The sequence below is a fragment of the Cercospora kikuchii genome (genome assembly GCF_019650295.1).
Source record: "Cercospora kikuchii DNA, contig_00005, whole genome shotgun sequence".
In the NCBI taxonomy this organism is placed as follows: domain Eukaryota; kingdom Fungi; phylum Ascomycota; class Dothideomycetes; order Mycosphaerellales; family Mycosphaerellaceae; genus Cercospora; species Cercospora kikuchii.
The window spans coordinates 2,157,065-2,183,375 of NW_025408586.1; the positions used below are offsets into that span (position 1 = coordinate 2,157,065).

General features: G+C 53.4%; 11 protein-coding genes across 11 annotated transcripts; 6 read left to right on the forward strand and 5 right to left on the reverse strand.

Moving 5' to 3' along the window:
• Positions 1-160: 160 nt before the first annotated feature.
• On the forward strand, positions 161-1,741 carry CKM354_000861300 (uncharacterized protein; the record flags this gene model as incomplete). Its single annotated transcript, XM_044803999.1, has 3 exons — positions 161-187; positions 234-359; positions 410-1,741. The coding sequence occupies 3 exons, from the start codon at positions 161-163 to the stop codon at positions 1,739-1,741; spliced, it is 1,485 nt and encodes a 494-aa protein (XP_044659934.1).
• A 467-nt stretch (positions 1,742-2,208) lies between these two features.
• On the reverse strand, positions 2,209-4,233 carry CKM354_000861400 (uncharacterized protein; the record flags this gene model as incomplete). Its single annotated transcript, XM_044804000.1, has 1 exon — positions 2,209-4,233. The coding sequence occupies one exon, from the start codon at positions 4,231-4,233 to the stop codon at positions 2,209-2,211; it is 2,025 nt and encodes a 674-aa protein (XP_044659935.1).
• A 349-nt stretch (positions 4,234-4,582) lies between these two features.
• CKM354_000861500 (uncharacterized protein) lies at positions 4,583-5,893 on the forward strand (the record flags this gene model as incomplete). The annotated part of the gene is made up of 1 exon (XM_044804001.1): positions 4,583-5,893. One exon carries the CDS (start codon positions 4,583-4,585, stop codon positions 5,891-5,893), a length of 1,311 nt encoding a protein of 436 aa, XP_044659936.1.
• A 433-nt stretch (positions 5,894-6,326) lies between these two features.
• CKM354_000861600 (uncharacterized protein) lies at positions 6,327-9,543 on the reverse strand (the record flags this gene model as incomplete). The annotated part of the gene is made up of 6 exons (XM_044804002.1): positions 6,327-8,914; positions 8,963-9,065; positions 9,118-9,183; positions 9,234-9,252; positions 9,308-9,366; positions 9,421-9,543. 6 exons carry the CDS (start codon positions 9,541-9,543, stop codon positions 6,327-6,329), a joined length of 2,958 nt encoding a protein of 985 aa, XP_044659937.1.
• A 1,009-nt stretch (positions 9,544-10,552) lies between these two features.
• On the reverse strand, positions 10,553-12,337 carry CKM354_000861700 (dolichyl-P-Glc:Glc1Man(9)GlcNAc(2)-PP-dolichol alpha-1,3-glucosyltransferase; the record flags this gene model as incomplete). Its single annotated transcript, XM_044804003.1, has 6 exons — positions 10,553-10,763; positions 10,826-11,136; positions 11,185-11,324; positions 11,373-12,069; positions 12,122-12,200; positions 12,261-12,337. The coding sequence occupies 6 exons, from the start codon at positions 12,335-12,337 to the stop codon at positions 10,553-10,555; spliced, it is 1,515 nt and encodes a 504-aa protein (XP_044659938.1).
• A 566-nt stretch (positions 12,338-12,903) lies between these two features.
• CKM354_000861800 (uncharacterized protein) lies at positions 12,904-14,814 on the forward strand (the record flags this gene model as incomplete). Its single annotated transcript, XM_044804004.1, has 3 exons — positions 12,904-14,600; positions 14,652-14,726; positions 14,778-14,814. 3 exons carry the CDS (start codon positions 12,904-12,906, stop codon positions 14,812-14,814), a joined length of 1,809 nt encoding a protein of 602 aa, XP_044659939.1.
• Positions 14,815-15,221: 407 nt separating this feature from the next.
• On the forward strand, positions 15,222-16,013 carry CKM354_000861900 (uncharacterized protein; the record flags this gene model as incomplete). The annotated part of the gene is made up of 1 exon (XM_044804005.1): positions 15,222-16,013. One exon carries the CDS (start codon positions 15,222-15,224, stop codon positions 16,011-16,013), a length of 792 nt encoding a protein of 263 aa, XP_044659940.1.
• Positions 16,014-16,141: 128 nt separating this feature from the next.
• CKM354_000862000 (uncharacterized protein) lies at positions 16,142-17,686 on the reverse strand (the record flags this gene model as incomplete). Its single annotated transcript, XM_044804006.1, has 2 exons — positions 16,142-16,897; positions 17,021-17,686. 2 exons carry the CDS (start codon positions 17,684-17,686, stop codon positions 16,142-16,144), a joined length of 1,422 nt encoding a protein of 473 aa, XP_044659941.1.
• A 2,002-nt stretch (positions 17,687-19,688) lies between these two features.
• Positions 19,689-22,160, forward strand: CKM354_000862100 (uncharacterized protein; the record flags this gene model as incomplete). Its single annotated transcript, XM_044804007.1, has 1 exon — positions 19,689-22,160. The coding sequence occupies one exon, from the start codon at positions 19,689-19,691 to the stop codon at positions 22,158-22,160; it is 2,472 nt and encodes an 823-aa protein (XP_044659942.1).
• Positions 22,161-22,798: 638 nt separating this feature from the next.
• On the forward strand, positions 22,799-24,269 carry CKM354_000862200 (uncharacterized protein; the record flags this gene model as incomplete). Its single annotated transcript, XM_044804008.1, has 2 exons — positions 22,799-24,093; positions 24,149-24,269. 2 exons carry the CDS (start codon positions 22,799-22,801, stop codon positions 24,267-24,269), a joined length of 1,416 nt encoding a protein of 471 aa, XP_044659943.1.
• Positions 24,270-24,771: 502 nt separating this feature from the next.
• CKM354_000862300 (uncharacterized protein) lies at positions 24,772-26,145 on the reverse strand (the record flags this gene model as incomplete). The annotated part of the gene is made up of 1 exon (XM_044804009.1): positions 24,772-26,145. The coding sequence occupies one exon, from the start codon at positions 26,143-26,145 to the stop codon at positions 24,772-24,774; it is 1,374 nt and encodes a 457-aa protein (XP_044659944.1).
• Positions 26,146-26,311: the final 166 nt, after the last annotated feature.

Below are 26,311 nucleotides of genomic sequence, written 5' to 3' on the forward strand. Positions count from 1 at the left end.
TGGTTCATCCTGAAGTGTTCCCTGCTAGCTCGACACGTGAAGCCGGAGGCGAGTCCGCTTAGCCTGTCTGGGACACATGCACCTGACCCTGGACAATGTGACGATAGCAAACCAAACTAGACCTGAGCATCAACAGAATAACCTCTTTCCGCAACGCATCATGGCTGAGGCGGCAGCTTTGACAACAGTGAGTACACCGGCAAGACTCGCCGAATCTGACTGACGTTAGGCAGGCTCAAGCACACGCCCGCAAGGCTGCCGAGGAGACGCAACAGATCAACTGGACGCAGGCGGCCGAAGAGCATGGCCAAGCAGCGACAGAATATGCGCGAGCGGCGAAAAGCACTGGAGACTCCGAGGTGGGCTGCCTTCAGGTCACTCGGATCACATACATTGACGTTGTCTACAGGCCCTGAGGATCTTGAAACTACTGGAGGAGCAACATCTCAAGCTCGCGACCATTATCAGAGCCCAAGACGCCCCAGAGCCTCCGTCAAATGCCACTGCAGATACAACACCCGAAGGTCTCGATGTATCTCGACACGATTTTGCGAGGGCAGATACTATCGCAACTTCCCCATCTTCGGTGAATGATCCTGCCTCGCCAAAGACAAAACCAACCACATCTGCTCTAGCCGCAGCACGGTTCGGCAGTGCTGTCCGCGACTCGTCTCCCTCTTTAGCACGAGACATCGCTTCCAGACGAGGTATTCCGCAGCCAGGACGAAACCCCCCATCCGCGGCAGCTCAAGCCCGAGCGCGACAACTGTCTCCCGAGTCCCATCGGAGAAACCGATCAGGGCCCACTCCAGCTCCCAAAATTCCGCCCTCAGTCATGGACAGCCAATCTCTGAAGCCAGTACGCGATCCGAAAAAAGCAGAGGACGACGATGCCTTTGCCAAATTCTACAGCAGTATCACCACGGGAACGATGACAAAGCTTTCTTCTGTGCTCGCCTATGCTGGTCTACCACTGACTGCAGACGATGTGAAAATCGATCCACCAACACCACAAAAGTTGACCCAGAGAACAGTCCCGGCGAGCGATTCTCCAGACGTCAAGAAGATCTTCTCGAAAGCCGCTCTCGAAGCCATCGAAGACGAACATCGTCAACGTGGCCATCACGGGCACGCATTCGGTCCTGCCGAGAGCTTCTACGTCGTGCAAACTGGTGGAGGCACCTACTCCTACGCCGACATTGCCAAAGCACAACAACAGCAACAGCTGGAAGGCATCGATGAGGACGATGAAGAAGCATTTGTCGACGCTCGCGAAGCCCAAACATCACCGAAACACAGCCGATTCTCCTCGCGAGGTGGCGGGCCACGAGACTCTTTCGGCAAGTCACGAACGCAAGAGGAGCTGGAGCTCGAGAATGTGACGCTCAAACATACATTGGAACAGCTCGCGACTCGATTATCAGAGTTCGAAACTCATGCTCAAGATGCCTCCATGGCAGCTTTGACCCAAAGCATGGCGAGCATTCAGGGCCATGCTCCGCAAGGAGGAACCGATCCTGCGCTCATCGCACGATTACGCCAAGTCGAGCAACAACTTGAACAGAAGGCCGAGGAAATGCAGAAAATTCAAAATCTCGCGGTGAAGCAGGAGAAGACTTTGAAGAAGTACCAGTCAAAGTGGGAAGAAATCAAGCAGAGCGCTCGAGCGAAAGAGCGAGCAAAGGCGGAGAAGAGTGAGAAGGCGGCAGAAGTGCCGGCTGGAGTTATGGAGAGTACCTGAGCTGTCAGTTTTCAATATAAAGAGCATTTGAAGGGCTTGGGCTGCTAGATGATTTTTGGGAATCAACGTGGACCAGCTGGCCTAGCCCATGGGTTTCCCGACTGATTGACCTATGCGCTTCATGTTTACCACTTTCCGTTCCCCTTCGATGAAATCTCTTCTGGGTCGCTTCTGCGAGCATAGTCTTTGTTGCGAGGTTCGATCATCTCGCTCTCTGTTTCAAAAGTTGCAGCTCGCAGAATAGCTCGTTGCGCAGGGCGAGTCCTCGACCGATAAATCCAGCTTATCATCTCAGTCCAGCTGTTGCCGTGCAACTCATCGTCTCGGCCCAGCTACTGCCTCGATTCGAAGGACCACTTCCGTGAATTCCGAAGGCGGTCGTGCTGTGATCCGTCAATCTCGGGCTTCATCAATCTTCCAGCTCTGTAGTATACTCTCAAAGATACAAGTCGAAGATAAGAAGAAGTTCAATCGGTCTCCATCTTGGTCTCAAAGTAAGTCGTGACAGCATCGACGAGATCCTGCTTCTTTCCAGTGGCACCTAAACCTTTGCTCTTCAACCATGTTTTCAGATCATTCACTTTGAACTTCGACAAAGTCTCTTTCTCATAGGCACTTCTCATATCAGCATCAGTGATACCTGCTTCATCATCGTCCTCATCTTTCACCTTCTTCTTAGCAGGCGCTGAAGAGGTCAGCGCAGTTCTCTTGGCGCCACCGTGGGCGGCAGGTTTGATGCTGGCATTGTTCTCGCTGAGCCATTGATTGAAAGCCTCGTCAAGTTTCTCACCCCATTCGATGACATATCCGCCTGCCCTCTTGTGGATCTGTCGCCATCTGGGCAAAGTCTTGTCATCTGGATGCTCGGGCAAATCTTCGTCCAGCGCCATTGCTTGCAAAATGCGGAAGAACCACTGTAGTGCAGGGTTGGGATATTTCAGGGGATCGTAGACAGCTTTTGGGAGCTGCAATTGTTGGATGATTGTGCGCATCGCATCAACGACCTCATCTGGCGCTTTCACGAGGTTCACGTCTGGATTATCGCGAATATCATCTGCAAACGGTAGCGGCTTGATCCAGATACCTGGTGGCATGTGCTGCTCGCCTTCTTCGTTGCGCTCCTCTCCACCTGGGATGAGAGCAGCCAGTCTAGGAGCCGCATTGCGACGTGGAATATACCAAGCCAGACCAAATTTCTGATCCCGAAGGAGTTTCTGATGCAGAGCGGAGAACACACGAGTGGATCCCACGTAGCATTCTTCCGAAGGATAGATGAATGTCGACTTCTCCAGATTCGCCCACGTGGGCAGCAGCTTCAGAGGCTTGAATCCGATGATACGGATAGTCGGTTCACCAAAGTCGTTGATCTTTGCCATCTCTTCCAGCGAAAATGATACTGTCTCGCCACCAAATTTGTAAGCCCTGCGTACCTCGGTCTTCTCCACCGTACGGGCAGTGGCTTCATCCAGAAGCTCGCTATGGCCGACGGCGATCTGTGCTTTCTCACTGTCTGAAGGGAGATAGATGTACGTTTGTCTGGCTGGAGTTTGTCTCTTCAAGATGATGTATCCTTTCACACCTATCTTCAGACCTGGCCCTATTTCCAGTGGTACACTGCTGAAGAGTGCTCTGCGTGGTGCATTGCGCGATTGTACCGATGACAACAGTGACTGCAACAAGCTGATGCCGTCCTTTGCAGTGGAACTTGCGGCTTTGATATCTGACGTTAGAGGAGCGGGCGCGTCTGGATCTGAAGGTGTGGCGGAGTAGACGATGTCGTTGTAGAACTTGCTGCGATCAAAGGTGTAGCCACGATCGGGATGTGATATCGGAAAGAGCTCGATTGTCACGCCCAGGTCGTACAAGTCTTTGGCACGTACAGCAGCGCTATTCCTCGCATCTCGATCTGATGAATGCGGATAGTCGTTGTCAGTGACCAGGAACAGTCGTCTCGAAGAAAAGTTGGGCGCTTTAGTGGTGAAGATCTGATTGGCACAGAACAGCACATTAGCCATACTGACTTCGTCTTTGCTGGCTTGCAGTATCTCCGAAGCTTCTTCTTCATCATCGACCAAGGTTCGGAGCTGCTTGACATTTTCAGCAGCAGGCACGTTGAGGTCCTGCAGAGGGTAGCAGTGAGGATACTGGAAACCCCTGCCAGCGTCATCGCCTTCATCGAACTTGCTCTTCTCGGTGTTGAAAAGTAAGATGCCCATCATGTCATGGGGGTTGCTGATAATTCGCTGTTGCATCAATGCATAAGCACATTTCAATGCTGCTAGCGTTGGCGATAGAGCCGTATCGGGCTTCTTCTCATCAGTCTCGGAGGGCTTTGTCAGCATGCTCTTGGATGCATCGATAGCGAACAGGACGGCATCCTTGACGGTCTTGTAGCCAGACGCATCTTCGACTTCGTCATCTTCATCTTCCTCATCGTCGCCGCGGCCGTAGTTGTTGTCGCCATCAGCTGGGCGGTATGGAAGACCCGGCATCGTGCTCAGTATCTGCGATGGTTGCTTGTCACTTCACCGTTGTTTGAAGGCGGCCAAATCTCTCATGACGTTTGCAGCACTTTATTGATAGTCGCGAACGAACGTCCAACAGGCAGCAACGCGTCAAGCTCTCGCAGTTGACGCGCCATCACATGACACGCTAAATTGAGTCTCGGTCCAAGCCGATCCCTGTTCGATGATGCAGTGGGCGCGATCGATGCCTCGGACAAATCATTTCAAGCTGGAAGCTGCTTACGGCTTAGTCCCAAGAATGTCTAGCATGCCCTCTCTGGCCTGTTGTCGTCGTCGACTGTAGACTGCACACCCATCGCCATCGCCATCTGCCACTATGAGCGTACAGCAGCCCCTTAAGACGTTCACGCGACGCGCAACCGCCGCCCAATGTCTCCAGCTCGCCCCCAAATCTGTACACCACAAACCGCGAATATGGAGCAGCGAACGCAGCATGGCCACCGTCGCGCCACCCGTCACCCAAAATGAGGTTGGCAAGAAAGGACCGACGGCCATGGTCTTCATGAACATGGGCGGACCGTCCACGACCGACGAAGTGGGCGACTTCCTCTCTCGCCTCTTCGCAGACGCCGACTTGATCCCACTGGGCCCACTGCAGAACTATCTCGGACCTCTGATCAGCAGACGACGAACACCCAAAATCAAGAAACAGTATTCCGATATTGGAGGAGGAAGCCCCATCCGGAAGTGGTCGGAGTACCAGGCCGAAGAAATGTGCAAGATCCTGGACAAGACAAACCCAGAAACAGCACCGCACAAGCCTTACGTGGCATTCCGTTATGCGAATCCATTGACTGAGGAGATGTACAACAGACTGTTCGAAGACGGTTTCGGCAAAGGCAGGGGCGGACGTGCAGTGGCTTTCACACAATATCCACAGTACTCCTGCTCGACCACTGGCTCATCACTAAACGAGCTCTGGAAATGGCGTCAACGTCTCGAATCACCAACTCGCAACGCCGAAGCACCTGCCGAAGGCTCAATCCAATGGAGCGTAATTGATCGATGGCCAACACACCCCGGCCTAGTCGACGCCTTCGCCGAAAACATCACAAAGCGACTCGAATCCTACCCCGAAGACGTCCGGGACAGCGTTGTACTCCTCTACTCCGCCCATTCCCTCCCTATGTCCGTTGTGAACCGAGGAGACCCATATCCAGCCGAAGTTGCAGCGACTGTGTGGGCAGTCCAGCAAAAACTAGGACACAAGAATCCCTACAGACTGTGCTGGCAATCGCAAGTCGGTCCATCGGCCTGGCTAGGAGCGCAGACGGCAGAAGTCGTGCCAAACTTGCTCAAGAAGGGACAAAAAGATATGGTTCTCATCCCGATCGCTTTCACATCTGATCACATTGAGACTCTGTACGAGATCGATCAAGAAGTCATTCATGAAGCAGACGAGATGGGCGCTGAGGGACGCGTGAGAAGATGTGAGTCGCTGAACGGTAGCACAACTTTCATCAATGCTCTGGCGAACTTGGCAAGCGACCACCTCAAGTCTGGGGTGGTCTGCAGCAAGCAGATGGGATTGAGATGCCCAGGTTGCACGAGCGAGAGATGTCTCGAGTCGAAGCGTTTCTTCATGGGACAAGGCGACCAGCAAGGCAACTCAGCCTTGACTCTGTAAACCAGGCCCCAGCAGGCGTGTACGTTAGCGTTATATCTTGTGTAAATATCGGACCAGAAAAAGGAAGAGTGGGAAAACAGGTATCAGATCTGCTCAATTGATTCTAATTCTTCAGAGTGGTATTTTCTTCAAGCCATACAGCAGACTCTACTCACGTTTTGCCATCTCCATGTCGCAGCTATCATTCAGGGCGCCGCGTGCGGCCCACTTCGCTATGCATGAAAAGCAAGCACGAATAGAAACTCGTCGTGGTATCCCCATCTATCCTCTCCCGTCCCATAGCAGTTGTAAAACAGTTGGCTTCAAACAAGCCTCCGTGCCAGACATTGCGGCCTTCGGTGGGCCACATCGCTCGCTTGATCAGTTATCCATGCACCGGTAAAACAGTAAACCAACACATGATCGAGTAACATCTCACTTCTGCCAATCGTCATCAGCGCTTGCCCCGATTCACAGGCACAGCAACTCCTCGTCCTCTGTCCTCTCGCTCTGCGGCCTGCTTCTTGGACTTCTTCTCCTTTGGCTTCGGCGGCTGTGAGTGGATATGTCCTTGTTCGTCGATCGCCATGGTGTTCGTCCAGCGGAGACAGCGTGCCCTCTGCGCGCTTTCCTCCTCAGCCTGCTTGTGTCGAGTGGAAATTCGGTTGCCGCTCTCTTCTTCCGTTTCAAGCTTCTTGGCAGCTTCCTGGTCCATAAAGTTCTTGTATGCTTCCATATACTGTGCAATCCGATCGCGCCATTCAAGGAGTTCCTTTCGCAGCTTTCTCTCGCGCTCGCCTCGGTCATCAAGCCAGCCGATGAGGTTGTCGAGACGATCTGGATCATCAATGTATCCCCATTCTTCCGCAGATTCCAGAGGCACGCCGCCCTCTTCTTGCTGGCGGCGTTGAGGCACAGTAGTCTGGAAGATTCTCTGGTACTCCTTCTGCTCCTCTGGCGTACGATCAATGAACCCCTCTCGTTCCATGACGTCCGGTCCTTGCACCCAGATGCGACCATTAGCATAGCCGTAGGATGAGGTGCTCGAGTTCGGTAGACCACCGAAAGGCTGTCCGTTTCGCTCGAACCAGTAGTAGCGATTGCAGAAGCGGTCCTTGCCTAGCACCTTCGTTCGCTGGACGTTAGCCTCACGCAAGTCCGAGTCGCATTCGGCAATCTTCTCTTCCTGCAGTCGAATCCGCTCCTTGAGCTCTGTGCACTCCTTTTCGATCTTCTTGAACTCCTTAGCAGCTTTGTTATGCGCTTTGGCAGCTTCGGCCTTCTCAGCCTTCTCCTTCTCACGACGAGCCTGGTCCTCTTCGCGTTTGCGTTTTCGGTCACCGCCACGACGAAGTGACCTGCCTCCGGGAGTTCCCTCGCCAGGCTCGGGGCTACTAAAACTCCCGTTGAGGTCGATGGAATCTTCCGTGGCTTCTAGATCGGGCACTTCCGTTGGCTCAGCCTTGGGTGAGGGCGGCAGGTGGTCCGGCAGAAGGATCTTGAATTCGCGATCCTTGACAGCAAATTCCTCCATGGCCAGCTTCTTTTCGCGTTGGTGCTCGATTTTGCGCTTGCGTACGTCAGTCATATCGTCCATGCATGTCTCAAGGAAGTCTTTGATCGCTTCCGTGCGTATGGTAAGTACTGTTAGCATTTGCAGAGCCGCGATCCTGAGGTTCACGTCCATGGACGCGTATTGCTCCATCGCGGTTGTTGGCGTCGGTGGCTCGTCGATCGGTGCAAGATGCGCCAGGACCTTTTCGCATGTCTCCTTGTACGATGGGATTTGAGAAAGCTGGTGAAGTATGCCAACAACAATCACCTGCCAGCCGCCATTGCTGAAGTCCCGAGCTGCTATTCGTTCCTCCCATGTACGATCACTGATCATCTCCACGGCTTGATTTCGATTCTCTGCAACTGGACTTTGAGGCTCTGCAACCTCCATGTGGCTGAGTCTGCTGCGTGTCGATCGTGCAGGTACATCTGGTAGAGGTGTGGAGATCTCGCTGTCGTCCTGGCCGTCTGTGTCATCGTCCGCCGGCGATTCTTCGACCTTTTTCCGCGGCATGTCTTTGACCAGAACCTTGCCGCTCTCATCGACAAACAACTTGAGCACTGCGCAATGGATCTCATCAAGAAGCTCGCAGGGAAAGTCTAGCTCTTGATATTGCATCGCCTCCACAAAATCATCGAATGTGAAGCTGTCCAGAACGTAGACCTCGCATTGCACGTTCAAGGTGTTCCACACTTCAAGCAGCATACCGACTGACTTCATCTCAATGCCTTGGACAGCAGTCTTTCTTCCACTGCGCATGTATTCAGCAAGTTCGTCGTTGAAGAATTTGAGCTCCGGTCGCGTGGTCCCGTTGCGTTTCGGAGGGAGATCGAGATCTTCAATAGGGTATTTGATGACAGGTGGCGGAGGCGCTCGGGGCTGTACTTGATTCATCATCTGATGATGCTGCTGTTGTTGCTGTTGGTAGTGTCCGACTGGTGGTGGAGGGGCGCCTGGCATTTGTTGGTGTTGAAGCTGTCGCTGAATGAGCTGCAACTCCTCATGTCGCAAGCGCTCGAACTCTGCCGGCGACATGTTCTTCGGTTTCTTATTCTTCGGCGGTCGCATTGTCAACATTTGTGTCTTGGCTGCCATCATTTTCGCGTCCTGGAACAGGTGCTGCGGGATCTCCATGGGTAGTCGATATTGAATCGCTAGGTGCTCCTTGACAAGCCATGGAGCCCCACTCCACGCCTCGCGCTGCAACGAGTTCTTGAGGAACGCGCGGAGGTTCTGCTTGGTGAAGACCTTGCGATCGCGGCGAATATGCTTGTCGTCCAGTAGTGCCTCTTCATTGGGAGTATGGTGCACTTTGATGAAGTACCGTGAGAAGGGCGCACGCTGCACACTACCATCCGCGCCCCTAATCATCGGAAACTTGGCCTTCTCACGAATCGTACCTTCAAATTGCTCGCCATTGTCTAGCGTGCAAACGACTTCCTCGCCAGGAAAGTAATCACTCTTGAAATCGTCGAAAACTTTGTTGACTAAAAGTTCATGAGCAGGACAATTCAGTTTGGGGCGGTCTGCCTCACCAAGTTCATCCATGCGCGATATCGTCGAAAATTGTACGCTTCTCAATATCGGATCACGCAGTACTTCAGGAAAGAGGGTCTCGATATTCGCTTGGCTTTTGGTCTGGCAACAGTCAGCAGTTGAAACGGCTGATGCGATCACATGAACCGTTTACCTCAGACTCTAACGCGCCCCAATACGTTAGTCCGGATTTACCATTGACCGCATCTGTGAACTTTTTCTAGAAGGCATTAGCAAACGGGTCCCGTGTTGCATGCACGTATACCATACTTGATTGAGCCAATCGAAGCTGCGCGAGAATTAGCTGTGTACTGTGCCTTTCAACAAGTCCCGTCTGAGCATACCGTTTGAGATATTTCTCGTAGTCCGTGAAGACCTCATTCGTGCCTTTCATCACATAAACCTGACATGCGCGTGTCAGCCAGGACCTCAGCCTCCAGCTGGGCTTATATCTTACTTCGACATTGTCTGCCACGTCAGGCGTGGCCGTGATGAGGTTGACTGGCTTCCTCTTATTGAGAACCTGTGTTTCGCTGTTGGCTACGCGCCCTGGTAATGTTTCTTTCGATGTGCGCACCATTTTGTACAAGCCCAGCGCGCAGCTGGGTCCTACGCGCGGCGTCCAGCGGGGTGGAGGTGATCGGTGAATGGGTCGATGTGTATACTGGTGATCGATCGCGTGGTTGGAGTACTTCTTGGAGTTGAAAGAGTGATCAAGGCATGTGATCGGGATGGATTGAGTGGTAGGTCCAGGAAGTGCGCGTGTGGTCGCAGAAGTTAACTCCGGGGTGCAGTCGGTATACAGAGGCAGCCGAGACCAAACGCGTCAGAAGAGCTAGTCCAGCAATGGCGCGAAGCTCATGGAGGGCGCGGAGGATGGTGATGGCGATAGAAGGGCGGTGTTGTGGTCGCGGGGACGGTGGGTGGCTTAAGGCGAGGATTAGAAGAGGAACAGACTTTTGGGGGAGACAACATGACGGACGATGTTCTGTGGAGTCCGCAGTCTGATGCATGCTTGGTGCTCTGCCTTCTGCCCTTTCCGCCAACCGGCTTGCGGGTAGCCTAACTCTAAGTCGCGCTCGCGCTGGCGCTCCCTCGTCTTGGCACTTCTCGTCTACCCATCCCATCTTTCGACGCGGCTCGAATGCCTGCGCAACATCTCGCACTGGCCATGTTTGGGCTCATTGTGATCGCAACAAATGGACCATTCATTGTAGAGTCCTATCACCACCATGCGAATCAGTCGTATGCGCTCGTACATCGATGAAGCGACACTCCCGTTCTGTTCCCTTGCTTTGACCTTCGTCATATCCCGACTGGTCGGCCGCGGGAGCCTTTGGAGCCACTGACCACGAGTGAAATCGCACAAACACCACGAAATATTCGATAAACACGCGTGAACGCTCCGAGGACATATCTAGACGGGTTGTAGCGATGCCTTTCCCTAGGATCGATGGCTGTCAATTTTCCTGCAACCAGTAAGCCTAAAGCCCAGCTTGTCAAGACAACGAGAAGAATTTTGGAAGCGAAGAGAGAATGGATGTTGAGTTCTTGTCACTGATAATATAACACAAGCGCTGTATCTCCTGCTACGAAGTGAAGAACACTACCAAGAAACCCACCCAGCTGCCTACCACGCCTACTGCGCAGTACGAACTGGTGAACATCAGAGGCAGGAATTCGTACTTGGCACCAAATACTATCTGATGTAGTAATGAGCAGTATGCGATCAAAGGTATTGCCACTGCAATATACAGCAGAGAGAATCGATCGAGTAGGAAGATTCGCGGTTTTTCAGATCTGGCATTTGGTCAGCGACTGCGTCAAAAAAGTATGTCTTTAGTACTAGTGTGATTACTTACGCAGGTGCCAGGCGATCGAAGGCTATAAGGAACGCGACAAGCCATAGGATCGTGTATACCACCTTGACTGGGAACTCCAGAGCGGTGAAAAGGAGCGGAAAAAGGCTCTCGTGACCCGCGACCGCCAGTGGTCTGAAAGCACCGAGAAAGCGTCTGTCCTTCAATGCCAGCAGACTGAACGGGATGATGACTAAGAGAATGGCTTTCTCGTGAACGTGCCAGCCGAATAGGAATGAGGCATAGCCGCATAAGGTGATCGTTGCCACGAAGTTGTCCCATGTCGGTTGGGCGAACAACTTGATGAGAGCCGGCTTTGATGTGTCAGTACAATGTCATGAAAACAGTTGTATCAATCTTACAATTTGCGCTGCCAGAGTCAGGACAAACGTGAGTCGTGGCGGGATGTTTGGCAAGACGGCAAAAGAAGTGTCGCCGACTAAGCCACGGGTGACACTGTTCACGGCGTCTGCATCGACCGGGAGCTTGAGATACGGGGCCACTGCGATCATTAGCAAAGGAGGTTGTTGCTAGTTGAGTTGAAACTCACGATAGATCAGCACTCGATCAGTAAAAGAGTACATCGCCCAGACATTGGGCGCCCAGTATGCATGGCACAGTCCTCTGCTGAAGGGAAACAGCCTGCTCATGATCTGTGGCAACTGCTCCAAGCTTTCAAGCGCGAAAGGTCCTGCTGCTGCTGCAACGATGGCAACGATACTCAGGCCCAATTTGATGCAGTTGAACCACTTGATGTCGAATATCGAACGAGGCCCTAGGCAGTAGACTCGAAGCAGATACACAAACCAGGCAGGCGCCAAGTAAAGGTAGATGTGCTTCATGCACAACAGGGCCATGAACACGGCTCCGCAGAGCAGTAAGCCGCCCCTCTGATAGCGCGCAAGTACAATGGACAGAATGAGTACGCCATACATGGCACCATTGTACTGGAAGTGAATATGGTCGATGATGAGCAGACCAGGGGACAACAGAATCGAAAGTGCCGCAGCATGACTTCGCTTCTTCTCGTTGGCATTGGCCGAGTTGACGAAGAGGTAGAGAGCACCGATGAGAACGAGCTCGGTGATGATCACAGTCGCTCGCTGGAAGTAAATGGTCTGCCAGCTGTCGTAGCCGAGATTCTGTACATCAAGCATATTCGGATCGATGCGACGAGCGACATGCGACATGGCCCACTCGAAGTAGGCGAAGAAGGGAGGATAATCCAAAGTCCATTCTGAGGTTTTCTGGGAGGACTTCAGCTGGGTGAGGCGTATGCAGACGTGCGGTGCCACCAACCTCGAAATACCATTCTTTCAGAGGCAGGGTGTTCGTGATTGCAAGCCAGTTGCGATGGACTTCGAAATCCGTCGATTTACTTTGGCCCGTCAGCTAGTCGGTAAAACCCAAGGCGGCTGCTGCAACAGCTTGCACTTACTAGGCCGGCCACAGGAGTACCTTCAATGCCGTGGCCACTGCAGCACATTGTGGCAGCGTGGGATACAGCGCGGTCATGATGACTTGGTGGCAAGCACAATGGCCTCTTTTGACCAATGCGCTTGGTCGGCTGTTATTGCATTGGTTCGCGCCACGTTCACCAAAAAAAAATGAAACCATCTAAAACATTTGGACGGGAGCAGGTCAAGTCGCGGTCGGCGGAAGCAAGTGCCGGCGCTAGACGACTGGGGCAAGCTCAGCACGGAAGCCAACGGGAGAGCGAGATGGCGACGTGAGGCTCCCACCACCAAGCGACCGTGACTTGGCCTTGCAGTTCCTCGAGCAGACAGCGACAACACTGCGATATCTCTGCCCACCGAGCGGCGGTCTGGCGCCCCGACTGCAAGCAACATGGCACACCCATGGCGGAGAGCGCATTCGTCGTTCCGCCCCACTCGCGGAGGCTTGGCTTCAAGGAGAGGGTTGAGTATGAGGCAGGGAGCAGCAGCACCACGCTGAACTGAACTGCTTGCACGGTGAGCGCTCCGACCACTCCTTCTTTCTCCATTATTGATTCTAGATGTCGCATCATTCTTTCACTGCATACCCATAGACGCTCATTTGCAGGCGGCCTTCTCTCCGTCATGCCCCCGTCGTCACGCCGCTACCTGTCGCTCACTCTCCTTGCCATTGCCTTCTTCGTTATCCTGTCCAACTTGTCCAATACTCACAGCAGATCACCTCGTCGGGCCCCACCTGCAATCGACAGAGTCTTGAACCCCGGCTGGTTCAAGCCCAGATTCAGGTGGAGAGACGTCAAGCAAAAGCACCCCATCACCAACACCAAGCTTACCGAGTTACCCACGGGCCCACATGCCGAGATTCCTCGAGTACAGCACGATTTTGAGCCCGAATCTTTAGGTCACACTCTCTGGCGGAGGAACCGCTTGCGAGCGGTAGAAGAAGCATTTCGACACTCGTGGGATGGCTACAAGAAAAACGCATGGCTGCAAGATGAGGTCTCTCCGCTGAGTGGGAAGCCTCGAAACCCTTTTGGTGGTTGGGGCGCGACGCTGGTAGACTCGCTAGACACACTATGGATATTGGGCATGAAAAACGAGTTCGAGAGCGCCGTGGCTGCTATCAAGAAAATCGACTTGACCACTCCGGCACTACTGGAGCTCAATGTCTTTGAGACCACCATACGCTATCTTGGCGGCATGCTTGCTGCTTATGATGTGAGCGGTCGCCGATATCAAGTCCTCCTGGATAAATCTGTCGAGTTGGGCGAGATGCTCATTCTTGCTTTCGATACGCCGAACAGGATGCCCGTGACGAGGTGGAACTGGAAGAAAGCCGCACTTGGAGAGGAGCAGGAGCCCAAGGTTCACTCTCTCCTTGCTGAGATAGGATCGCTGACGCTGGAGTTTACGCGGTTGACTCAAATTACTGGTGATCCCAAGTGGTACGATGCCGTCGCTCGCGTCACGGACGTCTTAGAGAAAGCGCAGAACACCACCAGATTACCAGGACTATGGCCGACCTTCGTCAACGCCAGAGATAACGATTTCCAGCGTGACTCCACCTTCACACTCGGCGGCATGGCCGATTCGCTGTACGAATATCTACCAAAGGAGCACATCATGCTGGCCGGCCGGACCGATCAGTATCGTAACATGTTTAAACTTGCCCTCGCGACAGCGAAAGAGAGTATCTTCTTCCGCCCACTGAACTCAGAGAACCGTAAAATGCTTCTCTCGGGCACAATGAAGCGGCCCTCCTATAAAAGCAAAGGCAAACTACAGCCTCAGGCTGAACATCTCGCTTGTTTCGCCGGCGGAATGGTAGCGTTGGCTGCCAAAGTTTTCGAACAGCCCGAGGAAATGGACACAGCCCGGGAGCTCGTGGATGGCTGTCTCTGGGCATATAACAGTACTACAACGAAAATTATGCCTGAAATTTTTACCGCACTTCCATGCGAAAAGCCGGACTGGGAAGACTGCGCCTGGGACGAAGATGCTTGGTATCGTGCTGTGGCCGATAAATCCAGCACTGGTGTTGCCCGTGCACAATACATGGAGACGGCTCAAGAAGTGATTGCCAACAGCAAGCTTGCGCCAGGATTCGTCCGTGTCACTGATTCTCGCTACATATTACGACCAGAGGCTATCGAATCTGTATTCGTTTTGTACAGGATTACAGGCGATGTCAGGTTTCAGTATCAAGCTTGGGAAATGTTCCAAGCCATAACGAATGCGACTCGCACATCTATCGCGTTTGCTGCGTTGCAGGATGTCACCAAGGAGGACAAGGCGCTCATCGATAATATGGAGAGCTTCTGGTGAGCGAGTAGCTTAAATGCATCTGCGTGCGTACACTAACCACGTAACAGGACCGCTGAGACATTGAAGTACTTCTATCTCATATTCAGCGAACCGGATGTGATTAGTCTGGATGACTATGTATTGTAAGTTCCGCCGCAGGCCACGTCCCTAGATTTCGAGCTCACCGCATATAGCAACACCGAGGCACATCCGCTGCTGCGGCCCAAGTAGGATATGATGAAGTCCGAAATATCTCGATCCTTGCATAGATCGTCAAAAAGTAATTGTAATGGCTCATGAAAAGTAATAGAACTATGATCGACGCCGACCTCAGATCCGCTCCATCTGACATTCCGCGGTGCACGACTAGACTGGTGAACTTAGTGAGCTCCCAAATACCGCATCGCTGAGATGAGGACTCACGGGCTACCTAATGCCATCAGAAAGGCGCAGCTAACCTGCAATACATCTGGCTGCAATTGCACACTGTAGTAGGAAGTAGGGAATCCAGACCCCGCTCGCTTGACAGCTCCATTCGATGTTGTGGCGCACCCATCTCCAGCTTCTGAACAAAGTCATCGCCAACCACTCTCACATGCTTGGCTTCTCTACTATCTTGCCTTGACACAGTTCTAGCCATGTTCAATCGCTTCCGTCGTTCGAGCAAAACCGCTCGATCGTCACCATCTGATGACGACCCGCGCAAACCCTCCATCGCCACCCAAAGTAACAAGCCACAACGAAAACCAACAACCTTCTTCGACCTTCCGGCAGAACTACGCAATCTGATCTACGAACACACCGCATCAGAAACGCATCTCCGCCTCCTCGCCAAAAATTCCGAGCAATCGAAATACAAGAGAAAGAATATCCCCGGCCTCCTTCTCACTTCCCGCCAATCTCGCTCAGAATTCCTCCCCATCCTGCTCTCCACCGCCTACATCTCAATCACAATCCAGAACTTCAACTTCAGCAATCTCATCCGCATTACAGGGAGCTTGTATAATACCGAACTTAAGTCCCTTCGATTAAATCCCAATTTGACAATTTTCCTCACGTTTCCAAACCCAAATTCTTCTGTTCTTCCTGTGAGAGATCAAGCATTGGAATCTTCTCTCCGGACATGGATCACCTATCGTGCAGCCGGAATGGATAAATTACCTTGGCATTATGCGATTCCGATTCGAGGGAGGATGCCGAGGGAGAGTGGGCATGTGAGGTTTATGATGGAGTATAAGAAGTGTGTTGGGGTTGTGGAGGGGTTGAGGGGGAAAGTGAGTGAGGTGCTGCAGTGGGAATTGGGGATCATGAGGGGGGAACTGGAGGAGTTGGAGGGGAGTAGTGTGGAGTTTTGGAGGGAGAGGTATGAGGTTTATGATGGAAGTGAAGGGGAGAAGAGGAGGGGGGCAGTGGGGTTGGGGGCGTTGTGAGGGGTGGGTATTGGTGAGGGTGAAGTGAGGTGTGAGCGTTGTGATGATGTGTGGATCGTGAACTCTAGTGTATTTCGTTCTATTGTGTTGTCTTTTTGTCTAGTTCTCTGATCATTTGACAGAGCAAGTCATGTCCTCAAGTACGCAAACCCTGCTTGGGCTTTGATCGGCGCGTAGCCTGAAGAATCGACAATTGGTAGCACGTCCATCTTCCTCTTCTCCTCGATCTTGTCTGCTTCCAGCCATCTTTCCACCTCATTCTTCTCGCTAAAATCACTGATCAGCTCATCACCATTCGCAATCTGATACAATTGCATCCCTGTCGCTTGAGTGTTCTTTGGCAAAGGCACGAAATTTTCGATCGCGCCTGTGACTTTTCCAGAAAGTATCTCTTTACACAGATATGGCTCTGCGCCCAGCGGTCTGCCGATTCCGACTCCGTCACACGCCTGATCTTCTAGAGCACGAACCATACCAGACGCCGTCCGGAAGCCGCCAGTGACATACAATTTCGTCTTCTTGAGCAAAGGTCGAATGAGTTCGGCGAATTCAATAAAGTACGATTCTCTTGCTTTGGTGGACTCTTTCTTGTGTTCGAAAGCTCGACCTTCGAAGGTTCCGCCAGATAAGTCGATGAAGTCGACTCCTGCTTCTTCAAACTTGACGCAGAGATTTCGGCAGTCTTCTGGTGTTTGTCCACCTGGCTGGAACTCAACTGAATTCATTTTGACGCAGATGATAAATTTAGGATCGTTGACGCGTCGCTTGACTTCATCGATGATCTCGAAGATGATCCTGCTTCGGTTCTCCAGCGAGCCGCCATACTCGTCTGTGCGTTTGTTGGTAGTGGAGGCGAGAAATTGAGCTAGGAGATAGCCATGTGCCTGCGTTTCGTCAGTACCTGTATGCATCTTGCTGCAGTCGAAGAACAGCTGTCTTCGTGATTCGCTATAGCCGCTATACTAATGACGGAGCACTATGCAAGTAAGCAATGCGGCTCAACTCACAGTATGGATTTGAACTCCATCGAAACCTGCTTTGTAGCATAGGTAGGCAGTCTCGCCCCATGCTCTCACGAGCTCATGGATCTCAGGAACACTCAAAGCTCTTGGTTTGTTGAACCAATTGCCGGCCCACTTGATATTTAGCTGTACGTCTGAAGCGCTGACAGGGTTAGGATTCAGCGCTGCTCCTCCTTGTCTCCCTGGGTGGCTCAGCTGGGCGACGATCAGACTGCCGTGAGCTTGGGCAGCTTTAGTCACTTTTCGAAATGCTTCGACTCTGCCATCGTGATCATCTTGCAAGATGGGATTGCCAAAGGCTTCTACGGCATCGTAGCGTAACATTGTATTGCCGGAAACGATGACGCCGATCTCGCCTTCGCCCCAGCGTCGATAGAGATGTTCATATTCTGGCGATGGGTAGCCTCGTTTGGTGATGGGTTCATCCGGTTTATTCCAGTGGCAGAGACGCTCCGTCATGGGCGCTTTGAGAAACCTGTTCTTCGCAGTGCGACCTGAAAATGGAAATGTGATGGGTTCTGCCAGCAAAGAAGTGTCCACTTTGGGGCCATCGATGCGGAGCTCCCCATCTCTGCCACCTGCTTGGGCAGTGTCGTGAGGATATGCTTGAGCTTCGGGCACTCCAGCTGCTGCTGCCTTGTCGTACTCCATCTTTTGGGCAAACGCAAACGAAATATGAGATCTGGTTGTCAAAGCTCAGATCTTTCTCTTCGAAGAGAGAACCCCGCCAAACCTTGACGTGCTCGCCGAGGTCACGATCGGCGAAGACGCTTACCTGGGTCATTCTTTGCAACTCGTGATTCGAGGATGGTCGGGCATGAGAGCGATTGTGTGTCCACGCATACTGCTTATCGAACACGGCAGTCAAATCGTGGTTACATCGTGAGCTCGAACACGCCTGGTCTGGTGACTGAAATGCCTTGTAGGGCAAGCAGGAGCGGCGCATTTGAGATGTACTAGGAGCAGCTCCCCGTACAATTTCGATGTTAGGCATGCTAGGCTGGTATTGATATGGGCCCGCGTCGTGGCGGACCCGACGTGTCGTGGTGGTACATGAAATTCCGCCGGCGACAAGCGCCACGGGCGCGCGAGGGCAACGTCCAGTCACACAAAGCCTGACTTGGTCAACAACAAGACGCTGGTGAGTGCTGAAGATCGTGCTCTCCTGTCGTCCAGCACAAGTCATGCGGGCAGATGTCGACCCTCGAGTCGTGCTGGAGGGCGTTGTCAAGGGAAATTGGCGGCCACAACCTAAGTCAGCAAAACTCTGCTCTCGGGCCTCGCAGTGCACCACCATCACACGCCCACCGCACCGAGTGTCTGCCCGCGCGCACATCACCGCCCGAAATAGCCACGTCCCATCGGCAGCACGCGTTGACGATGGGGCAGTCTGTCGTGCCAAGCCCGACAGGCAGGCGGACGACAAGTGCATTGATAGGAGATGTTGACCCAGCGGAGCAGAGCAGAACAATGTGTGCAACGTGCAACGACAGGACGGGCAGCGGGGATGATGCTGCAACGGCGGTTCCCTCGCCCGCCGGCGGAGGCCCGCCCGTCCGTTCGTTTCTGCCAGCACCAGCACCAGCGACAGAAACGGGCGGCTCGTTGCTGCTGCTGCCCTGTGGCTGGTCCATACACGATCTCTTAGCGCTCTGGCCCGCTGCAGGAACGACGAGCTCGAAAGCTCCGACCCTACGAGCTTGTCGCAGGGCTGCAGGAACGCCGACAGCTTGCATGCAGCTGGCGATAGTCGACACCAATAGCACTGCCAGACGTGAACGACACTCGCGCTCGCCACGATGCAGTACGCCACGCGAGCCCTCCACATTGCACTGCACCCACGCGCGTATATTAAAGACAATCCTGGGCGTGGACCGTGCCGAAGAGCACGATGTTCGAGAATCGGACAGCCGAGCTAGCCCGTTTGAGCATCTCTCATCTCCTATCCTCCTGTCTTCATGCTGGGTCCATGCGATGACATTTCGCTAGGCGGCTGTATCCTTTCTTTCTCGTCTTCTTCCCAAGCGTTGCATCTTGCTCGCCGCATTATTGTCTCTCATTATCCTTCTTCTTCTTCCGCTGCGTGCTACCTTCTCCTTCGCCCTTTGATTTGTTGACTTCGAGCCGCATACCTGCTGCCCATTTGCCCGTCGAGACCCAGCGGCCCCGTAATCCAATACCCCCGGCCACCATCTGCCGCCATCGCCTGCGGCTGCACGAGAGGAGCGAGCTCGAAAGAGACATCGGGAGCAGGGTCGACAAGAGACGGGAGTGTACATACGTTGGGCACCGACAGAGGACATTGATTTCGCTCGAGCTGCGTTGGATACACACTCTCGCGCGGCACTGTATCGCTGTCATCACAGTCTTGTCGACACCACCGAGCGTGTGAGTAGCAGTCTCACGTCTTGCATCTCTCCAAATCGCGGACGTACGCGAAAGGCATCATCTGCAGGTTGTAGGCTGACAAGGTTCTTGCACAACAGTCGTGGGGACACTTGCTAGGCACCTTGCAAGTCGTGCACCACTTTCTAATTCTATTGTTTCTTACCAAACCCTTTGTGTGTCCGGTCGAGAGATCCGGACCTCCAACACCATCACCACGGCCGTGTTATCAGCAAATCCGCGGGACAGCCTCGTGCTCCCGCCTCACATGCTTGGCATGCAGAACGGCGAGAACATGGCTTCTGGTCCGGCCTATGGCCATCGCCAGACCCAATCCTTTGCAGTCAAACCATCGATGAGTCCTGATGAGAATGGTCTTCCATCGAGCTCGTTTCATCAGGCTCAGCCGTCTCTGGGTGGCTTTGGAAACCGGCACACCAACAGAAATAGCATCCAGCCGATCAACACTGGCCGCATGAGCCAGAGCTACAACCCGCAAGACATGCAGACTCCTCAGACTGGCTACGACATGAACTTTACACCACTGCTGCCGACAAACTTGCTGATGGGCAGCCCCTTTCAGCCAGGTTCGCCGACCACCTTCCAGTCCCCGCAATTCCAGAGCTTCCCAACGCAATCCAATGGACGTGGTCACCAGAGCCAGATGAGCCAGGCCTTCGGACAGCAGCAGGTTTTGTCGCCAGGTGCCTACCAGCCACTTGGCTCGCCGCCGCTCCCATCCTCGTCCTACTTTGGCAGTATGCAGTCGCCCACGACGGGCTTTAATGCTCTCCAAGGTCAACACATCGGCGCGTACGGCACGGCAATGCATGGTATTTCTCCTGGCATCGTCTCTGGTACCAGCCGAACTGTCTATCTCGGTAACATCCCTCCGGACACTTCTGCTGAGGAGATCCTTGGCCACGTCCGAAGTGGTCAGATTGAGTCTGTCCGCCTCCTGCCAGACAAGAACTGCGCCTTCATCTCCTTCTTGGACGCTAGCTCGGCCACTCACTTCCACTCCGATGCGATTTTGAAGAAGCTGTCAATCAAGGGCCAGGACATCAAGATCGGATGGGGCAAGCCATCCTCGGTACCTACTTCAGTCGCTCTGGCAGTCCAGCAGTCGGGCGCATCCCGTAATGTCTACCTTGGCAACATCTCTGAGGACGTCACCGAGGAGGAGCTTCGCGAGGACCTCAGCAAGTTCGGCCCCATCGACACTGTTAAGATCGTGCGTGAGAAGGCCATCGGCTTCGTCCATTTCCTGTCCATTGGCAACGCGATCAAGGCTGTCACTCAGCTGCCACAGGAGCCCAAATGGCAGGCTCCTCGTCGCGTGTACTATGGCAAGGACCGTTGCGCATACGTCTCGAAGACCCAGCAGCAGAACGCGGCGCAGTACCTGGGCATTGCACCGGGTTATGCGCACGTCCTGAATGGTGCTGACCGCGACCTCATTACTAATGCTCTCGCACAGCAATCTGTCGCTGCTGCTGCCGTCGCAACCACTGCAGGCGGTGTCAACAATCTGGGTAATCGTACAGTCTACCTTGGAAACATCCATCCTGAGACCACCATCGAAGAAATTTGCAATGTGGTACGAGGCGGATTGTTGCACCACATTCGGTACATCCCAGACAAGCACATCTGCTTCGTCACGTTCATCGACCCGACGTCTGCGGCATCCTTCTACGCCTTGAGCAATCTGCAGGGACTCATGATTCACAATAGACGCCTGAAGATTGGCTGGGGTAAGCACTCTGGTGCACTTCCACCTGCCATTGCATTGGCAGTGTCTGGTGGTGCTTCGCGTAATGTCTACATTGGTAATTTGGACGAGACCTGGACCGAGGACCGCTTGAGACAGGATTTCCAGGAATATGGCGAAATCGAGCTCGTGAATACGTTGAGGGAGAAGAGCTGTGCGTTTGTGAACTTTACGAACATCGCCAACGCAATCAAGGCTATCGAGGCTGTCAGAGGAAAGGAGGAGTACAAGCGATTCAAGGTCAACTTCGGAAAGGATCGATGCGGCAACCCACCGAGACAGATCATCAACAACCAGCACTTGCAACAGCAACAACAGGCGAGTGAAAATGGTGTGGGATCGCCCTCCCCAGTGAACGGTCTAGCACCACAGTCGCACAGAGCTCAGCACTCTGTCTCACCAGCGAGCTCTGGTCCGGGTGGCTACAACCCTCTGCAAGGCCCTACCGCTTCGACAATCTTCAATACTGGTAGCAACAACCCGTTGACTTTGTACCTCGCAGCCACCCAGCAGAACGCCCAGGCCGTCGCTGAACAGCAAGCCGCTCAGCTCCAACGCAGCTTGAGCCCGTCAGATTATGGAGTCCAAGCATCATTCCAGCAGTCTCAGCCATCGTCCGCCACTCACCTGTCCAACCAGCAAGCATTCTACAGCTCACCTAATGAGGTGGCCGCCACACGATCTGCTGGCCTGGAGCCTCCTTCCCACAACCACTTTGGTCACGGAAGCCACCAAAGCGTGAATATCACGAATGGCATGCAGGCTTTGAATTCTTACTCGAACCAGGCGAGTCATAGCAGTGCTTCGCGAAGCGCTCACAGCCGCGCCGTCAGCTTGCCCGCTTTCTCTCTTCAGGCTGCCCAGCAAAATCAATCGCAGCAGCTTTCCGGCCTGGGATACAGCGCTGAAGGCTACGGCCTTGGCGTGTCTCCAGGTCTGCCAGGCTGGGCTGAGGAAGAGGTGGCATAGAGAACCACTTGTTCGCGACGTGGGTAGCATCTTCTTGTCTTGCATTACTATCATCATCAACTTTTTCAGAAAAACAACTAATACCTTGCCGCGCGATGTATGGCGGCCTACCTTTGTTAATGGCAGGGTCGCTGTGCTTGCGTCCGCTGTTCACTGGTGTTTGGGAGCAAAGCACACCGGTCTCTGGGAGATCTTTGGGATGGCGTGGGATTGGGTTAATCCGCCATCAGAGTGTTGTATGCGTGAGTCGGAATCTTGGTATAACTGTCTGCACCGCTGTGGATACTGCGTTGTGAGAGTAGCATGAGCGATGCCGAGTCGGGAACGATAGGGCTGCACGAACAGGATAGTAGGTAGTTCATCTCAATGGAAGATTGCAGTCGGAGGATGTTTACATGTGTCTCATGTCCTGCCCGGATGCCACTTCCAAACGATGTCATTGTTTGGTAATCGGTTGACTAAGCAGCTTCTTCACCTCCAAAGCGACTACGACTGTACAACCTCGACATATACTCTGCTGTCCACTCTGAGAAGCATACATCTTGAGGTGACTACGCAATTCGAACGCGATTGTGACTCTGCGCAAGAACTGACTTCATACCGGCATCAGCTGCACATCCATCCACCCGGATCACAAGATGCCCCTGCAGATTCTCAGCGCTGACAATGTCAGCAAGATCTTGCACTCGTTCACCAAAGACGACATTCTCGAACTACAAGCTACGCTTGCTGATGCACTGCATTGGTACAGCACATCCGAAGATGGGATCGACTGCTGCTCGGATTACCAACCCGAGAGGACGGCCTTGAAGCGCAAAGACGGATCCACAACACTCTACTTACCCGCGAGTGGCATCACTGGACAAGGCGTCAAAGTGCTAAACATATTGCCGCCTGATAATGCTGGTTTCCCTGCTCTGTCCGAGACTGCGTCGGATGGAGATTCTCGAAGCTCAATCAGCTCGAGTGATCGCAATGCATCGATCGCCAGCACGCAGTCCGAGCGGTCCAGCACTTCGTCTGTACCTACATCAGTCAGCAAGATGACAGACAGTACTGGAAACCTCTCACTCACTTCCAAGCCGGATCCGGATCAATCTGCTGTGTCTACAATCAAAGGTTCACTCACATTGCTGGATAACGTTGGCAATACTGTCGGCCTCATCAACGCTGAAGAAGTGACTGCCTTCCGAACAGCACTCGCGTCAACAATGCTGCTTAAAAAGCGACACTCAGTCCATGACTTGACCATCTTCGGCGCTGGCAAACAAGCATACTGGCATGCACGTCTCGCCTTACTACTCCGCGGAGACGAAATCCACCACATGAACATCGTTACAAGAAACTTCGACAGTGCCCGAAAATGCGTAATGAGATTATACAACCCCCAACCAGACGATCCAAACTACATCAATCACATTGGCACAAAATACAATAGCAAGACAAAAACCAGCATTTTGACGCCTTCACATACAGAATATGGGCGCTTGCTCAAAGAGTATGTCCGAGCTAGTAATGTCATCTTCTGCACGACACCTTCTACAACACCGCTTTTTCCCGGCTCATACCTCACGAATCCAGAGGGCCGGAAGAAAGGACGATATATTGCTTGCATCGGCTCTTACAAGTCCCATATGATCGAGCTGGACCCAACGATTTTGCAATATGCTGTTGCTCCGCATCATGAGCATCGACATATCCACAAGCGACAGAAGGAAGGTGGCGCTATTCTCGTCGATACTGTCTCGGGATGTTTGAAGAATGCAGGAGAGGTTGTTCAGGCTAAGCTTATGCCGGATCAAGTTGTCGAGCTTGGAGAACTGTTTATGTTGAAGAGGGATGCTGAGAGGAGGGCGGCGGAGAGAGGGGAGAAAGTGGATGTGGGGAAGGAGGGCTGTCAGTTGCAGGAGAATTCGGGATTGAAGGAGTGGCTGTACGTGATCCCCTTCTTTCATCTTTTGAACACGACCGCTAATGGCTTTCTGCAGCACTCGAGGAAACGTAATATACAAGAGCGTCGGACTCGGCTTGATGGATATTGTGGTTGGCAATGAGCTTTTACGAATGGGGAAGGAGAAGAACATTGGACTGACTGTTGAGAATTTCTGATCTTTTCAGACGTCGATCTACGAGAAGGCACCTCACAACAGTGACCTTCGTGGCATTCTCTAATTTCCTCTACTCGCGTCTATGGCCAGGGTTTTCGTACTCGGTACCCTGGTATCTTCGCAAGCGCCAGAGAAAACCGTCCATTAACGTCAATTTCAATCTGTGATCCGTCCTACCTCCTACCCAGGTGAAACCTTTCCCAATCCTTCACCACTCATCTCTCTCCGTCAATACCAACCGCTGAGCCAACCAAGCAACCTCTCTCCCGTCACATGAAAAGCCCCTGTCTCTTGGGACGACCCTTGACCTCGCAGTACCTGGGGCAACGATCGTGCATGCACGACAAATTGGCGCAGACTTTGTTCTCTACGATTGTCGTGGCTTCGCATTTGCAGCAGGTCCAGCGGGGGGCCCAGTCCCTGTAATCACACAATTGTCAGCACAAAGCTCGAAGAGCTGAGAAAAGCTACTAGTAATAATTGGAGGCTATGGTGGTTTGGACTCACCAAGGCACAGCCGCCCTACTACTCATCTTCCCAGCCTCGCACCACTGTAGACCATCGGGGAGGTTGGGGTTGTAGACCGGTGGACGAACGAAGACGGGGACGTTCTTGGGGATGAAGGGTTTGGTGTTTAGTGGAGCGGGCTTCTCGGCGCGGGCTTCGGCTGCTGCGGCGCGCTGTTTGGTGTGGAAGCCGAATTTCTTGACGGCTTTCGAGGTTAGGGAAGAGGAGGTGCCAGTATCGGTTGGAGCTGGTGGAAGAGCGGCGCTCTTTGGGTGTTTGGAGGGACCGACTGCGTCTTTGGGAGGGGGCGGTGGTGGAACGCTCTCCTTTTGCTTGGAGTCTGAGTCGCTTGGAGATGGTGATGGGGTGCTCTCCGGCTGGTGGGTGTACTCTGGGTCGGTGAGTGCGTCTGGTGAGATGCGGCGTGTATTTTCGGCGGTCTGCGGTGGAACAGGCAAGTCTTCGGCTGGCGAACGAGAGGCAGAGCGAGGCGATGGGATGCGAGTTGGACTCTTGTCGCCTTTGTTGGCCTTCCTGATGTTCAGTGCTGGAACTTGGAGCGCCTCATTGCGTGGCTTCAAGGCGAAATCGCGTGCGCTCACGTTGTCGATCTCCTCTTGCTTCGACTCGGCGACTGATGGACGGCGCCCGCCATATCTGGTGATGCGGCGGTTCGAGTTCTCCATCTCGGCCGGCTTGTCTTCCTCAAGTGGCTTGGCCATGTTGTCGCCGTCCGTGTCAGTGACGACGATTTCGATCTCGCGACCTCGAACTGTTATGCGCTTCGTCTTTGGTGGCGGATCTCTTCCAGCCTCGCCAGTGGACAATTCGAACAGGTCGCGGTCTGAGATTGGATCACGCCTAGTGACGCGCGAACTCAGTGGTTTCTGTGGCGGCGGAAGAGCAAACTTCGGCACTTGAAGCTTGCCTTTGTTTTGGAGCGAGTCTCGCGGGTTGGAGGTTCTTCCACCGGACCGATCGAGTCGATAGTTGTCGACAATCAACGGAGTGACTGGAGTTGGGCGTCTCTTGCTGCTTTCGACGAGTGGGAGCGGAGGCCTGCGATCGGAGCTTCTTCTCACGGAGCGATCGAGTTGACGAACTTCGAAGGGCTCTGGTACTGGAAGTTCGGAGAGTGGTTGGCGTCTGGTGGTGAATTCGACGACAGGCTCTCGTACTGGAAGTTCAGAGAGTGGCTGGCGTCTGCCGCTGGCGAGGTTGGCGGCGCGAATTTGACGGAGAGTGTCTTCTCGAAGTCGACTGAGGGCTTCGTCGCTGTTGGAGCGCTGCAAGCTGGTCAGTTCAACTTCTTCCGTCTTCACTGCCGGAAGTGAAGTCTTTCGGAGCAGTCTATGTAGTGAGGGCGCCATCTTGCACAACTTCGCTTTGGCAGGCGAGTTGTGAGGTGGAGTTTTTTGTGAGCAAAACAAACTGCGAATGTGAAGACATTCGCCCTCGCTGCGCGCTGACAGGGGTTACCTGCTTCCTTCAACTTTAGCGAGTGAAGTTATGCGGCTTCAGATGCAACGGTTTCGA